This window comes from Achroia grisella, unplaced genomic scaffold, assembly GCF_030625045.1.
Source record: "Achroia grisella isolate CSIRO2021 unplaced genomic scaffold, CSIRO_AGI_Agris_v1 utg109, whole genome shotgun sequence".
Classification (NCBI taxonomy): Eukaryota; Metazoa; Arthropoda; class Insecta; order Lepidoptera; family Pyralidae; genus Achroia; species Achroia grisella.
The window spans coordinates 9300296-9319728 of NW_026712573.1; the positions used below are offsets into that span (position 1 = coordinate 9300296).

General features: G+C 32.8%; 1 protein-coding gene across 8 annotated transcripts in view; it reads left to right on the plus strand.

The window, feature by feature from the left end:
- The first annotated feature begins 6073 nt into the window (after window positions 1-6073).
- Window positions 6074-19433, plus strand: part of LOC131845269 (peripheral-type benzodiazepine receptor-associated protein 1) — a 30130-nt gene continuing 16770 nt past the window's right edge. For all 8 annotated transcript variants that reach the window (XM_059194312.1, XM_059194365.1, XM_059194320.1 and 5 more), the window contains exons 1-4: window positions 6074-6471; window positions 17885-18106; window positions 18185-18383; window positions 18480-19394. In XM_059194312.1, coding sequence (XP_059050295.1) covers window positions 17888-18106; window positions 18185-18383; window positions 18480-19394 — 1333 coding nt within the window. In that variant the 5' untranslated portion in view covers window positions 6074-6471; window positions 17885-17887. The remainder of the gene's footprint in view (window positions 6472-17884; window positions 18107-18184; window positions 18384-18479; window positions 19395-19433) is intronic.

A 19433-nucleotide genomic window follows, 5' to 3' on the forward strand; every position in this document is an offset into this window, starting at 1 on the left:
GCATTATTTACGTCAAATTAATAGTTGAAAAAAAGTAGCTCAATTTCTACACGTAAGTCTGTTAGTAAGTAAGAGAGTAAATGTTTATTATGATAAAATTGATTAAAAGTTTCGCACGGAGATACCATAAGAGACTGTGTATTTTTTTTTCGTCGAAATAAGGGAACTAGCATGATACTGTATTGAACTCATGGTGTTTCTTATTTATCTATTGGCATTACAACTTTAGTCAATTGAAATTGTGATATATCGAATTTCCATTAAATATTTGTATATTCTCATACTCTTATATCGGACATACGAAAATATTTTATAAATATTTACATTACGTAGTCTTTGTCGATTATAAAAATTTTACTTTCCTATATATCTGACTTCTGATTTTAAAATTAGTTATTTTATTTGTAGATCAATCTGTAGGTACTATATTTTAAAATGTGTGCTTGTGTTACCTATGCATAAGGTGCCTAGGTGTGCAAAAGTAACAACAATGTAAACAAAAATGTTAATTTCATGTGTTTAACTGATTATTATACATACATACTTACTGATTACAATTATGAAAAATATTTTTATTTAAGAAAATATTTATTAAAAAAAAATTATTTTTTATAATTGATTTCCATAGGGAAGTAGGTGTATATTATTCCAAAAAGTAATTCGTCATAGTCTATGGTGCTTTTCCTATTATGAATACTTTATTTAATGATAAATATCTACATAGATATATAAAAGGTTTCCAAAACCGTAACTAAGAGTTACGGAACTCTTCCGTAGCCAGTATTGCAATATTTATACGTTTTCTATTGTAAGTACGACCTCATTTGCTTTGATTATGAATAAATCACATTTAACACATACTTACATTAAATAAAATGGATACAGACATTATTACAGACTTACCGATAAAAGAATAACTGTGGAGTGGTTACGGACCGTAAATTTTATAAAATATAAATAATGACTATTTTTAATATTACTGTTATCTATTACTGCAATGATAAATGTATATTTTTATATTTAGAAAAGAAGCCAAATTGTAGTTCTTGTATATAAATCCATATTGTAAATAGAGAATAAAGTTGTAGTATAATAAATGTTTTTGTTTATGACATCCCTATTATGAATTATGTCTGTGGTGCCGGTAATACATACTTGCGATTTTATATCAGATGGTATGTTTGCTACAACATTTTAATTCAATAAAATAATATTGAACTTGTTGGATGTTCTTGAATTACTTTAGGACGTTACACAAAACTCTACCATCAGGCATGAACTCTTTCGTCATGCAGTCCTGTGTATTTTAATAAAAATAGAACCTATTATGCTGCTACATATCAAATCAGAGTTTATTTTATATTGATAGCCATTATATTGACGACATTGTCTTTTGTAAGTCGTTTCTATAATAAGCTTTACAAAAACCAGTTCATCATCCAGTTCCAGATTACAAACGAGAAATATGTTGTGTTAATTTACAATATATGATGTATTTAAAAACCTAATTCCTTCGAAAACTTTCTCACTTATTATACCTACTAGTAGCATAACTGGAAATGTCAAATACTTTGGTCTGAATAGTCAATTAATCCATATACCTAAGCATATTTACGTAATATTAATTACTAATTTACTTAACCCCATATTGAAAATGGTCAGTTAGACAATCTTCTTTACAGTTCTAATACAAGCTTTTTCTGTTTTTTATTGGGTTTCACGTGATAAAAGATTATAAAAGAAACTTAGTGATGGAATGACTCTACTTAAATTGCAATAATACAATTTTAGAGGAAAGTTTTACTATAATACTTGTACTATAATATGATATGATGAATATAGCTATCAACAAAATAAATAGCTACTGCCGTTATCAGTCAATAGATAAAGAATATATTGAATTATTAATACTAGTATTAGATTGCATATTCTCTTGAGTTTTATTTTTCTAATATGGAAATTTATTGTTCAATTACAATTGTAATAAGGAAGTATTTTGAATTATTTAAAACTTTCTAACGTGTAATTCTAAATTAGAAACTTGTTAAAACCATTTAAACACCTATTAGTTCGTTTCTATTTGACCATAAATATAGATTTCTCCGGTATTTAGAATAGAGTATATATATAATTTGGTTAGTTTTGATAAAAATGAATTAATCATTAATTTAAAATTAATTTAAAGATTCTGAAATACAAGTATATTTAGGTACTTCTATCAGTAGAAGAATAGCGTATAATTAAACCAGAAAAAAATATTAAAAATATAAACGAAATAGTAATAGATAGTTTATTTCCTTCAAAATACTTGTTTTGTAGTAACGAAAATTATTTGCACATTATCATACAGACATACAGAAATATGTTCGCTTTAAGGTTATATAAGCAAACTAATATAACCCCATTCAATGAGATCCAATCCGATATTAATGAATTAATTTATTTTAGTAGATATTATAGAAACGACAGTTGTATAATGTTGTCGTAAAAGTTAATAAAAAAATGAATCTCATTTGTAATTACATTGAAAATTGTTTAAATAGTATTAGAATAATATTTTCCAACTTCTTTGGTAAGGCATCAAATAAAGAGATTTCTGATGAGGAAACAGTTGTTAGTGATTGGAGAATTGAAAACATAAATAAAGTTAATGATTCAATTACAAAATCAGTTTGTATAGAAATGGAAGAAGATATTAATTGTACTGGAACTATTATTGATAATTTTGATAAGTTATGTAGTGATGTAACAAAGCAAGTGAATAGTGAAGAAAATGTGAGTGAAATAAATAAAGATGGTCATACTAGTTCCAGTAATGACAATAATGTGGTTGATTTTGAGTTTGTGAAAGTGGGATATAAAAAGTCTGGGTCAAGTGATATCACTGAAGAAGTAAGTATATTTGTATTGGAGAGCTCTTATGAGTTCCGGTATCAGATCGATAGGTGTATAGTTATTATTATAGTTTTTGGTTGATTCTATGTCATTAGAATGATCAATAGTAAGCGGTGCAACTATTGAAAGTGAAAACCGTAAAATATACGCAGGAAAGATACCATTGGCATTAGAGAATATAATGTATTCTCTAATGCCAATGGTGCCTATCGTATGAGTTGTCATTGGTGAAGATTAATGTAACACCTTAAGCAAATTGCACAGATAGATAACTTGGTATACTGTCTTCCTATGTCGTACAGTTGTAATATTTCTGTCACGTTACAAGTTTTGCTAAACTTGTATAATGTCATGTTTCGTTGTTTAATGTGTTGTATTATTGTAGCAACATTCACTTGATTCATTTTTATTGCTCTGTGGTAATAACATCCTCGTTCACTATTCGTAAGACGGATATTTATTTGAGATACATGTTCTAAATGTTAGATTTACAAACACTGATCACAGAAAAACATCCTATACCTTTACCCGAAATAAATGCTAATAATATACCTACATACGATAGAAAAATAAATTAGTTTATTTACTTTATAAAATAGGTACTTTAAATTTGACGAATTTAGTATTAAACACGGGAGTACCTAAACTTCAAGGTATTAGGTATATGTATATGGAAAGACGATTTTTTTTAAGGGGGTCTTCCTATGTGATGGGTTGAAAAAATCGATTTTTTTTTTCATAAATTGCTCCCTTAACATGTCTAGAATACGGTAGTAAAGCGATTTTAGAAAATTCGAAGTCGTTTTAAAGATACAGCAGGTAAAAGAAAGAGCGGTTCGGAGCGGTGAGTTGGCAGTTAGAGACCGGGCCTATTGTGTACCGTCGGCTTTATACCTGGCCTCCCTTTTATTAATATATTTGTTTATACAAGTTTAGACACGTTTCTACAGACTTAAACAGATAAGGAGCAGGTAAACTTACTGATAAAGTTATCCAAGAAATTACAAAATTCTACGGATTAGCAATTCGACGCCATCCAGATTCGCTTGAAGATATGAGAAAGGAAGTTTGGGCAACGTACTATCACAAATGTTCTTCTGATGAAAACCCTCAGCATCAATTTTGTCCAGAAGGCAAAGACAGTTGGTGTAAATGGCGTAAGGCTGAAGCTAATAATGAACTGGACCAATTTCATCACGATAAACCACCTCTAATTCCGCAAGTCCAAGAAGCTATCAAACCGGTTTTCGAAGATTTATCGAAAGACGAATTATTAATTCGTTGTTTAGGAGCAGAGACACAAAACAATAACGAATCTTTGAATTCTTTGATTTGGACTTTCGCTCCTAAACATCTTCATTCTGGTCCCAAAGTTGTTGAAATTGCTAGCTACTTAGCAGTTATTATCTTTAATGAAGGTTTTCAAGGTATTTTAAAAGTTATGTCGATTATGGGATGCCCTGTTGGTCGTGAAGCCCAAGCGTATGTTGAGAAACGGGATGAAAAGCGAATCTTACGCTCTGAGCGGCGCGTAAGTGATGTCGTTAAACAAGCCAGGATTGACTCAAGAGCTGAACAATCTGCTTTAAAAGAGTTTCACGAGGAAGAGGAAGGAATACTCTATGGACCAGGCATCGCCGATTGAGAGTAAGTTGATATTTTAATAGTTTTTAACGGACTTGAAACTTTAAACGCGTTTTTCTCAAAACTGTGTTTTTCAAACTTTCCTCCATTGTATCTCAGAAACGGCTGGACCGAATTACTTGAAATTTACAGGGCACACTCAATATATGTAAACGCATGGAATGAACTATTATCAATCGAAAATTTTCAAAACTTCGATTTTTTTATAGCAAGAAACAAAAAAAAAAACGCCTAATTTGCAACTTTTATTTCAAATGTCTATCAAAAATCCAATTTTTTTTATATTCATTTGATTATAGGTCATTCCGTGCTTTTAAGCCTACAAATTAAAACGCCGTTTTTTTTTTTTTTTCAGATAAGCCGATCAGCCGGAATCGTGGAGGAAGTGGGAGCTCTTTTTTTCGAGGCGGGGGTGTTCAGAGCGCTGTAACTCTAGTTTGACTGAATATTTTTAGCTGAAATTTTATATTTATACTGTCCAAATATGTGTTAATAAATGATAAAAAACTTGAAGCTCTAAATATTTACTGGTCGTAGAAAAAAAATCCTAAAATATCCCTAAAAAACAGGCCGTCACATAGGAAGACCCCCTTAAACAATCGTATCTTCAAAACCTTTTGTAAATGGATATAGGTAGGTACGTTATTATTTTACAGAAACGTAGATAATCTTTTTTAACAAAAGGTAAAGTACTTTATATCGAACACCGATTTCAATAAATTATAAAGTTTTATTACAAAAACATTTTCTGAATAAAGCCTATTACTGCCTAATCGATTACTTACAAGACAAACGTGCCTGGCTCTAGTTGGTTAGTCACGCACGAAACTCTTAGTTTATGGAACATACCTATTTATTTGTATAACTGTAACGTATTATATAGGAAGAAGAAGATTATTCTAGTAGTAATGGTGTTTGTTTCCTATAGATCTATGGAGTATCAAAATACATATGTCTAAAATTTTACTCCACTAATCACTACTTTTACTATTTTCTTATGATTAACAAATGACTTGGAACAAAATCGTAATAGTGATATGATTTCTAACTGAAGACACATGTGTAGATTGGAGATAATGGTATAGTATATGTATAATATTATTTTTTATTATCGCCAACGACAGATGATTTTGAAAAATTATCATCACACAAATAAATTTATATTCACAATGACAAAGTTTGAATGATGATTATTTATAATCAGAGATGTTTCAATTAATTATATCTAATCACATCAGTGGGGCTTACAGTATCTGACATTAATTCGATTGGTACAAGTTGTAGATTTCTAAGCAAGTAGGTGTGGGCATGTCCAAGTGACTGATTGTTAAATAATTAAGGGGTAGACAAGTGGAGGTCAGGGTGGTGATGTGGTGACGGCGGCGGCGGCTACGACGGTGACCGTCGGTGGCAGCGGCCCATTGATATACAGTGGCTGTACGGCGGCGGCGCGGTTGCGGTGTGACGTCACGCGGCGCCCGCCTCGCGCAAGCGCCCGACTATCGAGCGGCATGTGCCTCTCGCAGCCGGCCGATCGCTACGCCCGATCATTTCACACTTTTTTATTTTCTCTACGATCGTGCCGACTGCTATGGTATATTGTTTTTCACTTAAAAGTCCGCCCGAACTGTAAAAACGTATTTGAAGTGGGCGCGCGACACCGGCGGTGGCCGTCGCTCGACACCGCCCAACGCGCCGCGTAGCCTGATCGAAACCAAAATGGCAGGACGAAGCAGGCTCAAGGGCTGTGAGCGAGCTCACCTCTGACCGAGCGGTTCTGTTCGCGAAAGGGATGTGTCTTGTTATATAAATGTTACGCAAGTTGAGGACGGAGTGCCCACGAATAGGTGCATCGGTTGTTACACGAACTACGATACGGGGCAGTTGGTGCAGTGTAATTTTGGGCCCATGTAACGCGCGCGAGGATCTACCGTGAGTATTATTATTTCTACCAATTTGCGTTTATTGGGTATAGTAATAAGCTGTAATGTCAAATAGTAAAAGATAACAAAGTTCCGATAGAGATTGAATCTGTTGAAAGAAGTTTCGCCTTTATCGATCGCCTCGTTATCCGAGCTCGTGAAAATTGTTTATATTTCCTGTTAGAATAAATGGAGCTGAGAAACAGTGGGTTAATGTGAAAATAACGAGCACTTTTATACTGGAACCGTTTCTTTTTGATTCAGTATTGACATTCATCTAAAATGGCGATATTAGAAATATATAAAATGTTGTCGACTGGATGTATCGTCTCACATAGGCTTAGCTTTATTGATCAATCTAGTCCACGCTTAATATTTTTTACGAGAGACTTTATATTTAACGAACTTCGTATCGTGACCTTTAATTACTAAAGCTACACGGCTTTTTTGTTCATTTAGGTATACAAATTTCTCAGAAGTTATTGGTCGACATGCTATATCAGATTATTTAATTTCTTTAAGTAATACGTATATTTTGTACAATATTATTTTTTATCGATTTAAAACAAAATTATAGAGGCGTATATTAAAATTTTTGTAACTTAACTGGAAGTAGTATGAACTTGGTAAATGATTGTTCGATATAGGTATTGACTTTTATTCATAATTACCTAATTTGGCGGATAGCTAAGTGATAAACACTAGTAATAATCAAAATTGATTTATTTGACTGGGATATTATAAGTATCTTTCTATTAAGAAATCCATTATGTTCCTTATGGTTCCTTAAGAAAGATCGATATTCAGCCATAAGGCTACCCATTGTTACCTCTTTATCTGACTCGTTGTAATTCCATGTTTTTTTTTTATGTTTCTGTACCTACATATTAAAATATGTTATTTTCCCTCATTCGTATGTGAGACCACTATGTCATAGCAATAAACATGCTATGTATCTAGATGATATCCTATATATTCCTATAATTATTTTAAACAGTTATTTGCATCTGTATGCATAATACAATAAAAATAAATATGTAACATAGTAGCATTACCCTTTTTGTGATAATGAAAGTATATACATATAAAGCCATATGATCAAAAACAACACACAACACAAAACAAAATTAGATTTTTTATGTTTGTTTATTGATAACTTATAAATTCAATAACTCACGTATATTAAAAAATCATCCAAAATAATATCAGCTTGTTTGCCATATGTTTACATACAATAAAAATTACATTTACATATAATAAAAATGAGACATGAATCGACCTAAAAATAACGCAACTGGGTTAAAATATTAGGAAACGAACAAAACAGTAACAGAGTCGATCATCGATAAAAACATCGCTACGGTCGCCATGTACGTAATGTCAATCTTAATATATACCGCAAATCCTATCCAAGACATCATTTTCATGGCTCCATTATTAAGAAATACACCTGACCTGTGTTAAATAAAATATGTGAAATGATAAAGAAAAATGAAGTTAATGCAGTAGAGTAATAAAAGACAAACAGAATCGACCTCAATTATCATAATAATTGTATGAGACCAATGAATACTCGTAAGTGAATCATATTGGTCAATCAAAACTAGAGAAACTACTCGTATCTACTCGTTGAAGATAAAGAAATAGAGAGTCGAAATGATTTTCTAATGATATCTATTTCTATCTTATAGAACCGTCATTTAATCAAAAATTCGAACCTCGTATCTACTTAATAATTTACCTATGCCTACCTTAATTAATAGCTCACTCTTTATTGCAATCATTATTTTTATAAACATTTTATAAGTAAACAAAAGTACAACTTGAAATAAAGTCATACAAGCACCTCAGCTCAAGCTACCTTAAATCTGTGCTCATAATATAATGTAGTACTACATATGTTCATGCAAAATGCTTTAACCGTTCGTGTCATGAATAGCAAACAAACAGACGCACTGTCACATTTTGTAATATCAGCAGTGTGGACTTAAATTTTTAATGAGATAAGTTTGGGTCCATTCTTATAAATAGTTGAATGGCTTAATTCTATGTTAGACTAAATTGTGAAAACATTAAATTTAATTGCTCCAATTTATTAATTTCTTAATTATAGTACATAATTAATAAAAAATTCTCACGGTCGAACAAACTAAACGATTTTAACGGCAGCGCCCTGGTAAATAGCTAACTAAAATAGTCTTTCATAATTATTCGGCCTTCAAGAAAACTCAAATTAAAAATACATTCAGTAGGTGTACTCATAATTAAAATAAAATAATAATTATGTAATCTAAATTATTATAGTTGGAAAATGAGTGGCTCTATAATAATATTGACAATATTGCGTATAGATGACAAACTTATGTTTTTTATCGTTATGTATTTTGTAACCGTAATTAAGTTGATTAAACGTGGACTCTAATGATGTCTCAAGGGTGCTGGTGAAACCAAAGGGGCGTGGTCCTGCTTTTGGCATCTGCCAACAGCTTCCCCTTATTTGTGGGCTATTTTTTGCCAATAAGGAACAATTTGTAAAGCTATACGACGAACAGTATTTGGGGAAAAGAAATAGGACAAAGATATATGGATTTATATTGATGCTAAGGTCTATTTCCTACGGTAATCCTTACTCGTTCCTATTTTTACGCCAGCAGGAAAACTCGTTTGTTATTAGATAACATTGGACTTTTAGAATCTATATGTATGTATTTTTATTTTGTTGCATTTGCATAATATTTTCATGTTATAATTGTCATTATTAAATATTGCCATTAGTAAAACATTTATAATAATCCCAAAATATTTTTTTACACCAACTAATAAATGGTAGTAAGAAACATTAATCAAGCATTATAAAATGAAATTAAATGTAAAAACACGTACATATTTGGTTTTTTAAACATCCTTACTAATATTATAAACGGGAAAGTTTGTATGTATGGATATGTGGATGTTCGTTACTCTTTAACGCAAAAACTACTGAACGGATTTTAATAAAACTTAACAAGAACACAGCTTATACATCAGAACAACACTGAGGCTTAATAAATATAGGTACTGTATGAATTGTCGATAATATATTCCAAAAAACAGCAATATTCATAATATTAATACTAGATTTAAAGACTAACTTGCTGTCCCGAAGTATCGTTTAGAAAAAGTTAATAGGTCTTTTATGGGAATAGGTATAAAAATTTACAATAAAATACCAAAGGATATGTTGGAATTACCCTTAAATAAATTTAAAACATCTGTTAAATCATATTTACTGAGCAAAGCCTTACTCACTAAACGATTACTTGAATGACGAGCGTGCATGGCAATAGTTGTTCATGCACTGAATTTTCATTTAATGTTAGACATAGACACCTAATATACATTGTAAATAAACTGGCTTTAAAAAAAAAAGTAATTCAATTGAGTTTCTTGCCAGGTCTTCTCAATTGGATCTATATACAGAACTGGACGGTAGGGAAAAAAAATAAAATTAGAATGTAAAAATTTGACGTTCATAAGCGGCTAAAATGTCCTACATGAATAAATGATTTTTGAATTTGAATTTGAATTTGAATATATATGTTAAGTAGGAAAAAAAATTGCCATTTGCTATTGCGGTGTGTGCTGCTAAAACCGGTAAAATTACACGATATCTTAAATACTCCTACAAAAAAGCCGCACTAGCCTATACCCGCGACAGTCTATCTACAATAAATAAGATAGTCGAAGTACTAATTCTGTGCAGACAAAGTTGCGGGCACAAGTTAGTTTTCTACAATTGATGACATCGGTATCTAGTAGTTTAGCACACCGACTTATATTCAATGGTTGCTACTTCGATTCCTCTCTCGGTATTTGTATTCATGAGTATGATTGTATGTATTGGTCTGGGTTTTTTCTATGGATATTATGTATTTAAAAAAAAAATGTATTTCAGAATATCTATTAGTCTTATAGCACCTATAACACGAGCTCTGCTTAACTATGAACTAGATGGCACTGTGTGAATTATTCTGGGGCAAAAAACAAAGTACATATCTAGACGTTTATAATTTATTATTTGTAAGTTTATCTGTATAATATTACAACTGTTACTACTCTTAGTGTAAGTGTAGAAAGCGCTGAATTCACTCATAGATGTTCTTCCATTTCTTTATTTCGTAATACGTATGTATTGGATCTATAATAGACATCTACGGTGGTTTCGGATTGCGTTGATTTCTCCCGCGAACAGACAGGCACTATTGATCCCTCTGACTTTTGCATTATTCAGCAGAATGTTTTTAAAATAGTAAATTTATTACATGAAGATATTTGAATTTTCAAATAGATTTAGTAAATAGACGCGTGGATATGTATCACAGTCTCAGTGGAAAGGTTGAATTAATTATTAAATTAAATTAAATTTATTTTCAAGTACTTTTGTAATACATAAAAAGTCCTGGTCGTCCGGATTTATACTGAAAGGTCGTAAATTCATTACTGATCGACACTAAAAAATATGTTTATATCTACATCTTATTAATGGAAACATCGATAATAAACCTCAAACTAATCTGAGAGACGGTGGTAGTTTTATTATATACATCGACATCGTCATAGCCACGTTGGATTCAAGTGTATTGTTAAATGTGGGCATGTGGAGTGTTGTCACTGCGAAAAATCTTCAGAAATAACCAAATAAATCTAAACAATCACATTGACTATTTTCAAAGGTATAATATACCTTTAATTAGGATAACTAGTTTGTATATGTGTCTAACCACACTGTTAGAGTTACTAGAATACAGATGACACGCGGCGCCGACTTTCTGAAATATTCATATTTAATTATAGCTCTGCACAATAGCCGGCATTCTGACTGGCCACCATACTCGGATATTACATACAAAAATGCTGGCAGGCTATAACACGTTCTTTATTTACTAACTAGACTGCGGTGTTCATGTTTATAGTTTTATACCTACAACGAAAAATCTGCAGCACAATTTTTCCAACTTAAATACGAAATTGATAGTATAAATAAAGTATGACTGATTTATAGACAATTTCTGACCTCCATACTAGTCTTATCCGTATTTCAGGACCGAATTAAACTAAAGCATACAGCAAACAATTAACGCAAGATGTAATGAAGTGTCGGATAGTTGTATGGGGTTCGGAGAATTGTATGTTATATGCAGTGGGCTGCTAAGGCTGCGCTGCCTAGGGTCACGATGGACTACGACTTCGATCCCGTGACCCTGGCGTTAGTAGCAAGCGGTCGACCAAGGCATTTTAGCCGGTAGGAGTCCGGCAGTGCGCCTCCCCCGGGACGTGCGGGTCTCTATGACGGATTTCCCCTTGTCAAAAAAAAAGTATATGTTATTTGGGGCGATATGGGTCGAGAGGAGTAGGTTATTTTATCAAAAATCTTTGAATGTAACAATAATAGAATAGTTATTTCCAAAAAACTTTAAGTATTCTGTTTTACTTTTAAGGTTGGAGTAAAGCGGTCCACCAAAGAAGGCAAAATGGAAAAGTTTGCAAACTTGAACACTGCAAGTTTTGCCTTCCTTTCCCCTAATATTTTTTTGTTAGTACAAAAGTTCATTCTTATCTACTCTATATTATATTAATAAATAATTATTTAATGATCTGATTAGCTTAAAAGAAAATCAGCCATTACAGTACACACATCAACGAATTATTGAAAAATTTATGCATCAGATTCAATAACAATTTTCAGAGTACATTACCAGTATTACAAAGATTATTATGTACCCTCCTTTAAACAATCGTAAATACTAGAATTGGAAAGATTTTGGATTTCAAATGTATTCATTACAAGTGTCGCTTCAATTTATTTCATCTCAGATCCAGAAAGTCTGTGACAAAGAACTAAAAGCTTAAATAAAATCGGTCATTGCCCAGCTATTGGTCCAGTTAAGTATGAAATATTCAGGAGTCGCGAGTCACGCGAGCATGCCAACCCGCATTGCGAGAAACCTTTATAAACGAAAAATGAGTAAGCAACTACTTTATAAAATATTTTATTCCATAGTTTAAGTCGATACAAGCACCGATTTTTATATAACATTGCGTTCAGACGGACATTATGAATTTGAAATTTCTCAATGTAATGGAAAAGTTTCTTGGATATTTTTGTCTGTAATATATCTACTTAACGACTTTGCACTTAGAATCCTCTTCACTCGGAAGTTGGATCTCTGATTTCAAGATTGTAACTCGCACTAGAAACATAGCGGTAAGAAGTTTTATCTATCAATAAATATATAATAATACTTATATTTACTTGAGCCGTTGTTAAAACATAAATAGTAGGTCCATAATTGTTTTTATTTAATCATAAATAAAATTTTGAGTTGCGATTATTATTGTAGTAAGCAATACAGTTAATTAATACAAGCAAAATGTAAAGAAATTATACAACTATTATTTAACACCTACTGACTTTGGAAATAGTAGATCTTCACTGTAGAGTATCTGACCTACCTGTTCTGTATTCATATTTTATAAATAAACACATAGATCTGAAATGTTCTAGCATAGTATATTTAACAAATATATTTATTACAGACATAGAGAATAAGTTGTTCAGAAACAGTAATAAAATTCAACTATAAAACTTTAGTTTTAAGAGACATTCAGGAAAGATTTTACTGTGAAGTTTACGAGAAAATTTCGATGCTTCAAGTTTTAAAACACAACTTCTTTACAAGAAATTTAATCCAAACGAAGTAAGCGTTGATGTTGATTCACAAACGAGAGAAACGATTCAGTATCATAATCACCATCGCTTCCAAAGCCATTAGCACTTTGATATACGTCAGAAATTGATAGATGGATGGATAGTACAGATATCGCCGAGGATATTTCGTATAAAAGCAGACGGTTAATCATTCAGTTCGCTTTATCAGAATTCTGTTACAGTGGCACCCTCATCATTTCATCTTACGACGTCTAGACGTCTAAAGAACTCATGAATCCATCGAAATACGTATAACTCAGTATACATTTGTCAACTATGATAATATTCAAAGTTTTTGAATTTAACATATTTTACGGAATATTTTATTATAAAATATCTTTGTATTATTATTCTTTTAGGTGTCTAGTAGGTAGAGTTTATAGGTAACAGTTGTTGTATGATTAGTATCTAGATAATGTTCTCTATCTGTGATCATTAGGTATAGACAGTCATGGTATACTACGGATTATGCTATGGCTTTACTGCATTGTTACTTTAATAGAAAAATTTAATACTCAGACATTATTTTACAATTTACAATTAGCAAAACAAAAGTTAAGAAATATGTTTTTTTAAGTAAACTGACTTCATGGTTTTTGAACTTAGATGTTTTTATTCTTTATTCGTGGTCGTAAAATTTATGTGCGTGGTGAGGTACTATGAAAGCGCTTTAATAAACGATTATACCATTAGCATATTTTATCAATAGAAATCAGTAGGCAATTTGCGTGTATGATGCTTGCTTTAATTGGTCACTTATATGATGGATTTACATTATTTAAAATAATGAAGCAGTAGGGTTGATATTACATAAAGTGTAGCACAATAAGTACGTCCCTCAATCCTGTCTGTTGGAATATTGCTTATGTTACTCGATGATGAACTAGTTTTTCATATATGTTAAGGTCGTTTATAGTTTTTATGACCTTAGTATTGATAAATCATAATAGATACGAATGATGTATTATGAACTTTACAATACTTACCCCTACCATTTCTTTAAAGACCGTTTAATATATGTACTGCTTTCATTGAAAACCCTAAAAGTTGGAATACAGAGATAACTTTTAACGCAGCAATGATTTTCTTATATTAGATACTCGTATTGTCAGCTACGTCACAGATAACATAATATAACATAGCTACGTTTTTTAAATTTATTTTCACATGTTATTTTGTAACAACTATCTAAGTATTTATATATTTAAAATCGCAATATGAAAGAGATTGTACATTAATATTATTTCGTTGTAATAATTTAAAACTTATATCTTATTTATTTGATAATACGCCAGAGTTAGCCTAAGGATGTGACTGTGTTACGAGTACACCGTTGTACTGTAAAGCCGAGTATTTCGCTAAGGAACAAGTCAGGCTTTTTTGTCCTTATTTCTATGAAAAGTTTTGCCGAGAGTTTTCATACTGTATACTGTATACAGTAATTTCCTAAATACTTATATTCATAAGTTGACGACAGTTTGACGACCTCGGTGGTCTAGAGTTGCGGGTTCGAATTCTCGCACGTATATTATGTTTGTATTCACAAAAAAGTATATGTATGCTTTATTTCTATCAGCTATCTAGCTATTTAGTACCCTTAACAAAAGCTCCGCTTAGCTTGGAACAAGTTGGCGCTGTGTATAAATTACAAGTATAATAAGGGTTATCATTTTCATAAGTAGCACAGCAGAATTTAAAATTAAAAATTATTCTTTTTGTTTCAATTCGTCATTGGTTATTTGAAAGGTATTAACGTAGACATAGCTCAAAAAGCAGCTTATTTTGTATGCTATGTCTCTGTTTGTCAGTAGTTTTTCCATTACCACTCATGCTTTGCCAATCCAGAGGAATCTGGAGTTTGTGAGTATGGATGGATGTTTGTTACTCTTTCACGCAAAAGCTGAACGGAATTTGATAAAACTGTACAGTAATATAGATTATACATCAGAATAACACATAGACTATAATTTTTAAAAATATAATGAAAATTTAGTAAGTGTGATGCAGACAAAGTTGCGCGTATCAGCTAGTTATATATAAAAAAATACAACCAATAATTTTTCAAATATAGCGTCTCGATTCCCGTATCAGTAAATGACGATGAGGCATGAAAAAATCTATGGCTTAATCCATATATGTGTAAGAAGCAAATATAGGAAAGAAATGTATGAATTTGGGTTACAATATTATTAGGATATAAAATAGGAATGAAAAGATAGATTGCGTGGGTAGATTTCTCTATCTAGTCGCTACGCCTAATTTCTGACGTCGAAGCCCTGCCGCCACTGAGTCTGCTAGGCCCGTGAGAGACGTTCTAGAAATCAGGTCAGTGTACTTTTTGACTTATGGAAGGTTCGAGACATAACGGCGGCGCTCGCAGACGTTTGTAGCTTTACATGTCTATCATTAATTTTCTCCTTGGCCTTGTTGCCGAGTGTAACTAGTTTTGTATAGAAAGAGAAAGATTCATAGATCCCATCTCTAATTTTAGTAGACATTGTACTTTAGTAGATAACTTAAGGAATATCAAGGTATATATATAATTATATAATACTAGCTACTCGCCCCGGCTTCGCACGGGTATACATGTATTATATATAGAAACCTTCCTCTTGAATCATTCTATCTATTAAAAAAAACCGCTTCAAAATCCGTTTCGTAGTTTTATAGATTTAAGTATACATAGGGACGGGCAGACAGCGACAGCGACTTATAATGATATTAAATAAAAAAATATCCACTCCAGGTATATTAATAAATACGAATGTTTTTATTGTATAGGGAATTAACTTGTGACCAAAGCATGGTGATAATGTTAAATCGTTACACCATCAAGGTCTAGAAGAATAAGTACTTTGATAGATTGTATTCTACAAAAATAACACCGCCTAACAATACTGGCTAAGTTTATATAGAACTGATACGGACTAAACCAATGAATACACCACTGGAGTCTGATAGCTTTGTAGTTGGCAACTAGTTATTTATGTTTCAGTAAACACAATGTACATGCAATCTTTCACTGGGGTGTTCAATGTTTATTGATTTTTTTTTAATTTATTACATTTGAATGTGGACGGTTAAAGGGCGGAGGAAGGCCGAAAAAGAAATGTATATGCTGTGTCAAAGATGATATGGTAAGAACGGGACTGAATAACGAGATGACAGTAAACTGACGTGAATGGAAGAGAAAACCATTACGCCAACCCCAAATAAATGAGATAAGAAGCAGATGATGATGACCATTTCAATGATTTCAAATAACGTTTAGTCAGATTTAGTTAAATATCGTATACGTTGGTATATCGGACTCACCTTTTTTTTACTTGGAGATAATCCCAATGTAGGTAAATGAAATGGTTCGGAGGCATGCTACCTTTGTACTGAGGAATAACAATCTTATTTATAGTAGGCAACAGTTACCACTTATTTAGCAAACAGATTAATAACTTTGATTATTTGCCATTTCAATTGCATAAGAAAACTTAGGTATCAGGTCCTTCACATCAGAACATCATTTATTAAGAGCTATTAAAAGGTATATGGTTGAAACAGAGGTTACTACGTAAATGAGTGTTCAAAATTTCCCTTTTGTAAAGGAATGAACCACAAAGTTGTAAAGGTTCGTACAGCACCAAGCGCGAGAGTTAATAAACAAATATTTTCGTAGATTAGGTTCGCAATAAACTAGAAATTTATGTTACTGATAATGCATTCAATATTATTGGTGGTGGTAGTATTAACTGGTGTAATCTGACTGAGTGAAGTGGTAACATCAGATTATAATGATAAAAATAGGTATATTAATAAAATATACATGTTACTGTATGTAGTGATTGTGTATATTTAATTCCTGATTGCCTACGGATCTTAACGTAATATAATCTTTGTCGTTGCCGTCTGTTAGTTATTTAAGAGGAAGATTTTACATGTATACCTACCCATGTAAAGCCAGGACGGGTAACTAGCATAATATAAGTAGTATAGTACAAAACTTTGACATTATGATGCGTACTTACGTATATTACATCGATATTTTTTATTTATCACGAGTGTATTTTCCTCATGATTAGAGTGTAGATAGGGTCGGTAGGTTAACCTATAGCTTCTATAGGTAATGGACGTTGACAAGGGCCTGGTTAGGGCATATTATATCAGTCCTTATCGCCTATGACGTCAATCGATGCCACGAAGGGCGAACAGCTATCGACTAGAATTTAACATAAAATCGATAAATTATTCATACACTGGTTTTATGGGTGAAAGTTTTCTATTGTACGTTGAATTTCATATAGTCAAGCCTAATAACGGATTATCGGTCAAATGTCTAACGATTGCAGTAATGTAGGTAGATTGTAATAGTGAATGTGACATTTGTTGATAAGTCGACATGGCAGTTTGAGTTACAAGTGAGAAATGGGAAAATATATTATTTATTTGAAACGGAAATCAATATTAAGGAAAACGGAGTAAAAGTCAAAAGTCATCTACATGACTGTTCCTACCACGTACTATAGTGTAACCTCTCAAGACATAGAATAGATTTTTAGATTTACAAAAATAACATAGAAAGTAGATTCTAAGCTTCTTATAACTGCCTATTATTCAATTACTTGTTTAAAATATTTTATTATTATTATAAGCTAGCATTAACGTATTAAAAATTTGTAACCAGAATATGAGCGGTTACGGCGTTGGTCCGGGTGGAGGGATGTCAGCTGGCGGGGGAGACACCGACTCGTTGTCGCGGCGTCTACGTGAGGCGGAGCGAGCGCGGGCAGACGCTGAGCGTGCCCATGCCGATGCTCTCGCACAGCTACGCGGTGCTCAGCGCTCACCCCTCGACTCCCTAAATGTTGAACAACTCCAATCTAGAGCTAGAGAGTTAGAAAAGAAGGTTCGTATTTTAGTAACATATATTATTGTTTAAATTTAAATCAGGAAACGAAACTTATAAGCACCTTTTCTTTTACAGGCGGCACTGGAAACCGTTCGTTGCGAAGAATTGCAACTTGAGCTATCGTCTGCCCTGCGTGCTCGCGGTGCGTCCTCTGGTGGAAATTGGTCAGCACCACCTGCGCAGCCGGCTTCTGAAATCGAACGCATAATGGCAAAAATAGAGCAGGATAATCGTATCCTTGCCGAACTGGAACATACTAGATCAACTACGCATGGTAAACAAATTATTTATACCCAGTTTCTACAAATCTTCGACTTTTAAAATTTGTTTAATTTATAAACTGTTGAGATATGTTGTTTTTTTGTTGCAGGTATGCAATCCAGTGGATCTAACCAAGCTTTGGGAGAGTTCCATTCGCCGACTCCTTCGCCACTACCGCACTCATACACGAGTACAGCTGGCCACGTGGCCATTTGTCAGAGCAACACAATGCCCACACTATCTTCGCTTCATGCTACCGGGCAGTTTGCTGTCCCTAGCTCGAACTCCGTAGCCTATTCTATAAGTGCGCATAATCCTACCTCTTACTCTAATCCGGTTTCTGCTTACTCCACCAATGCCTATTTAACAAACACTCATCAAGTTACTTTTACTAATCCCGTAACAGCGCCACTGGTAAACAATATCGGTCAAATTTCTAACACCTTGGCAGGATTGCATAGTAACCTTCAAAATATTACTGGTAATATGTCAGCCATGAGTCTTGGTGGCGCTTTAACTGGTCCAACTCTGACAGGAACTATGGCCGGAAGCGGACTTAGTAGTTGCTTGAATAACGTGCAAACAAGTTTATCTGGAGGTCTGACTAATACACTCGGCGGCATGCAATCAACTTTAACAGGAGCTTTATCTAATCCTTTGGGAAATCTCACGGGTGCGACTCAACTTAGTGCATTGAATACGAGCTTGACTGGCACGAATGCATATGGAACGACTGGCACTTACACAAATCCACTATTGTCTAGTGGCTTAGGAACGAATACTATGAACATTAAACTAAAACCTCTAGATGAGATCGATCTCGGAATAAGTAGATTTGGGACTACAACTACAGGCGTGGGTAGAGTGGCAACTCCTGTAACACCGCATCAACCTTCATGGAGCTTAGGATTAGATAGTCAATTTGGAGCTGATAGACTAGGAGGCATAGATACAGGATTCAGCCATGATCGAAATCAAAGAGCTTTGTCAAGGATCTTACCGAATTCTGGATTAGAAATGGATGGTAAGTAGTATTGTTAAACTAATAAAGTTTATGTTCATA